This window comes from Cyclopterus lumpus, chromosome 24 (genome assembly GCF_009769545.1).
Source record: "Cyclopterus lumpus isolate fCycLum1 chromosome 24, fCycLum1.pri, whole genome shotgun sequence".
NCBI lineage: Eukaryota > Metazoa > Chordata > Actinopteri > Perciformes > Cyclopteridae > Cyclopterus > Cyclopterus lumpus.
The window spans coordinates 2878756-2881255 of record NC_046989.1 but is presented as its reverse complement, the minus strand read 5'-3'; the positions used below and the strand labels follow the sequence as shown (position 1 = coordinate 2881255).

Genomic DNA, 2500 nt, shown 5'->3' with positions numbered 1-2500 from the left:
CCCCAGAACCGGTCTCAAAGAGTCCAGGCGGCCAGAAACTTTGCTTGAAGGGGGAAAGAAATTAATACAAAAAAAATCAGAGAATGCTTTTTTCTTGTAATTGTTTGCAACAGACTGTCTGTTTTTTTTTTTTTTTGGAGAATGTTTAAGAATCTGGGAATTAAAACCAAGCACAACTTTTAGTTTATTAAAGTAAGAATAATGAACATGAGAAAAGGGCTAAAGGGGAACACAAGAGACAAAGAGAGCATCTGTTTTTTTATTTGTATTCTTCTTGTGCACGTTTTGGAGGATTTGCAAAAATTATAATACTGTTCGTTTTATTTTATTTTTAAAGGAAAAAAGTGTTCACTCTTGATGCTTTTGTTTTGGAGGGGTTCACACGTGACATATTTCTGAGCAGGCGGGACGGGGGTCGTTGCTGCAGCGGGGATCGAACCTGTGACCATCCAGTCACGTGACCGTCATCTTTGGTTTTTTTAAATCCATAAACGAGTTAACGACGCAGACACAAATGTTGGAGACTGTTTTTTGTTGTTATGTGTTATTTTTTAAATAATTGTATTAATTTATTTGCGATTCTCCAACGTTCCCGTGTTGGAAGATGTCCGCTGCATCGTTTTGATATCCTGTTTGACTCCAGAATAAAAGGTTTTATAACGACTGCTTCTAGTTACTGAAAAGCTGTTTTTATATTCAGACTCACAGCATTTATAATTAAGAAACTCAAAGTCAAAAGGTGGATTTTAAATGTGTGTTTGTGTCTTAATAACTTATAATACCAACTTGAATGTGTTTATTAAACACCACTATTCTACATATAGTACCATATAGTACTACCATTACTACTGTTACTCCAACTACAAGTACCACTTCCTACAAATACTAATACTTGTAATAGTGCAGTACTAAAGCCACTACCACGAGCAAACACTCCTATGATGCTTATTACCATGTTATTACACACGACTACCACCAACCGCTTCTACTATGCTGCTATAATACTATTTACTACTATTTACACATACCTAATAACGGTAACATTATGACCCCTTAACATCCTGCAGAGAGGGTGGAAGGTGGAGGGGAATAAAACTCTATATGATCCTTATGATATTACATTAGAATAAGTGCTACTAATAAAGGAGAAGACATTCCGCCCATAAAGAGGAGGTTTGTATTGATCTTTTATGGGGATGTGTTACACACACACACACACGCACACACACACACACACACGCACACACAGGGAGGATGTGACTCTCCTTCCTCATCGGCCACCGCTCCTCATCTCCCACGATGAACCCGCTCCTCGGAGCTTCGCACCGGCGTGTAACTCAATGGAATAACCGAACATGGTCGCACGTGAGCAGCTGACATTGTATCTCGTCAACCGGTTTTAACGTCGCCGTTGTCTCCCGAGAGGAGGCTCGCTCTGACGTAAGTGGACCGTGACCTTTTTTCCGTTCGGCGACACTTTATTTTTTGCTTTTCAAATAGAATAAATAAAACCGTAGCGATACTGGTGTTTAATCTATTTAACAATTTTACGGATTCATGCCCGTGGTGACAAACGGTGACATTTTAGGATTCTCACGATTAAAAAAAATTGTAAAAAAAAAAGCGATGTTGTTCGTGAGCCACGTTTCCAGTCGGACCACTAATCCCACCGCACCGAGGTGGCTGTAGTCCGTTCACTATCCCGCACCGTGTGATTCGACTTCCGGAAGACTACGGGTTCCAGCTCGAAGGAAGGAAATAGATGCTGCTTTTAAACGCTCTCGGAAATGTCGGAATTATCTATATTGACGACGCGTACGGTGGTAAAAATCTAAAAAGAAGAGTTTTTTTTCATAACGTCAAACTATACAATAGATCACTTTTATATGTCTTATCATGCAGTCCAGTAGAAGATCAAAGCTTTTCCTTAACAGTTAGTTTCTAACCGCAACTGTCGTTTTTCCTGGTTCGCTTGTCTTCTTCTTCTTCTTCTTCTTCTTCTTCTTCTTCTTCTTCTTCTTCTTCTTCTTCTTCTTCTTCTTCTTCTTCTTCTTCTTCTTCTTCTTCTTCTTCTTCTTCTTCTTCTTCTTCTTCTTCTTCTTCTTCTTCTTCTTCTTCTTCTTCTTCTTCTTCTTCTTCGTTTGGTCCAAGTTTCACAAACTGTTCCTGTTAAAAAAATAAACCTACTTCCGGTGAGACGTCGCTCCTCCCGTCAACAGCACGAAAACGCGTCTCACAATTCTAACTCAGTCGGTGCACGCGAAGGCACCACGGGTTCTCGCGGCGCGTTTCCGGTGACGCGTAATGCGGGCGACTCACTGAACCGGCCGCGGCTTGTTTTGAAGCCAGTCAAAAACAACCGAAAAACACAGAAATGTTCGCCCATAATTATTTTCCTCGATGTTTCCAAACCGAAACACAAACGATGTCTTTCCCACCGCCGGCGACGAGTAAGTTAACGTGAACTAAAGAGACAAATAAGGACATTAACGTTACATTA

General features: G+C 40.4%; 1 protein-coding gene across 6 annotated transcripts in view; it reads left to right on the top strand.

Annotated features, from left to right (window-relative positions):
• The first annotated feature begins 1230 nt into the window (after window positions 1–1230).
• Window positions 1231–2500, top strand: part of angel2 (angel homolog 2 (Drosophila)) — a 7448-nt gene continuing 6178 nt past the window's right edge. For 5 of the 6 annotated variants that reach the window (XM_034528231.1, XM_034528233.1, XM_034528230.1 and 2 more), the window contains exon 1: window positions 2288–2450. In XM_034528231.1, coding sequence (XP_034384122.1) covers window positions 2401–2450 — 50 coding nt within the window. In that variant the 5' untranslated portion in view covers window positions 2288–2400. Of the gene's footprint in view, window positions 1441–2287; window positions 2451–2500 lie in introns of those variants that run through there. The other variant, XM_034528232.1, reaches the window with a different exon arrangement.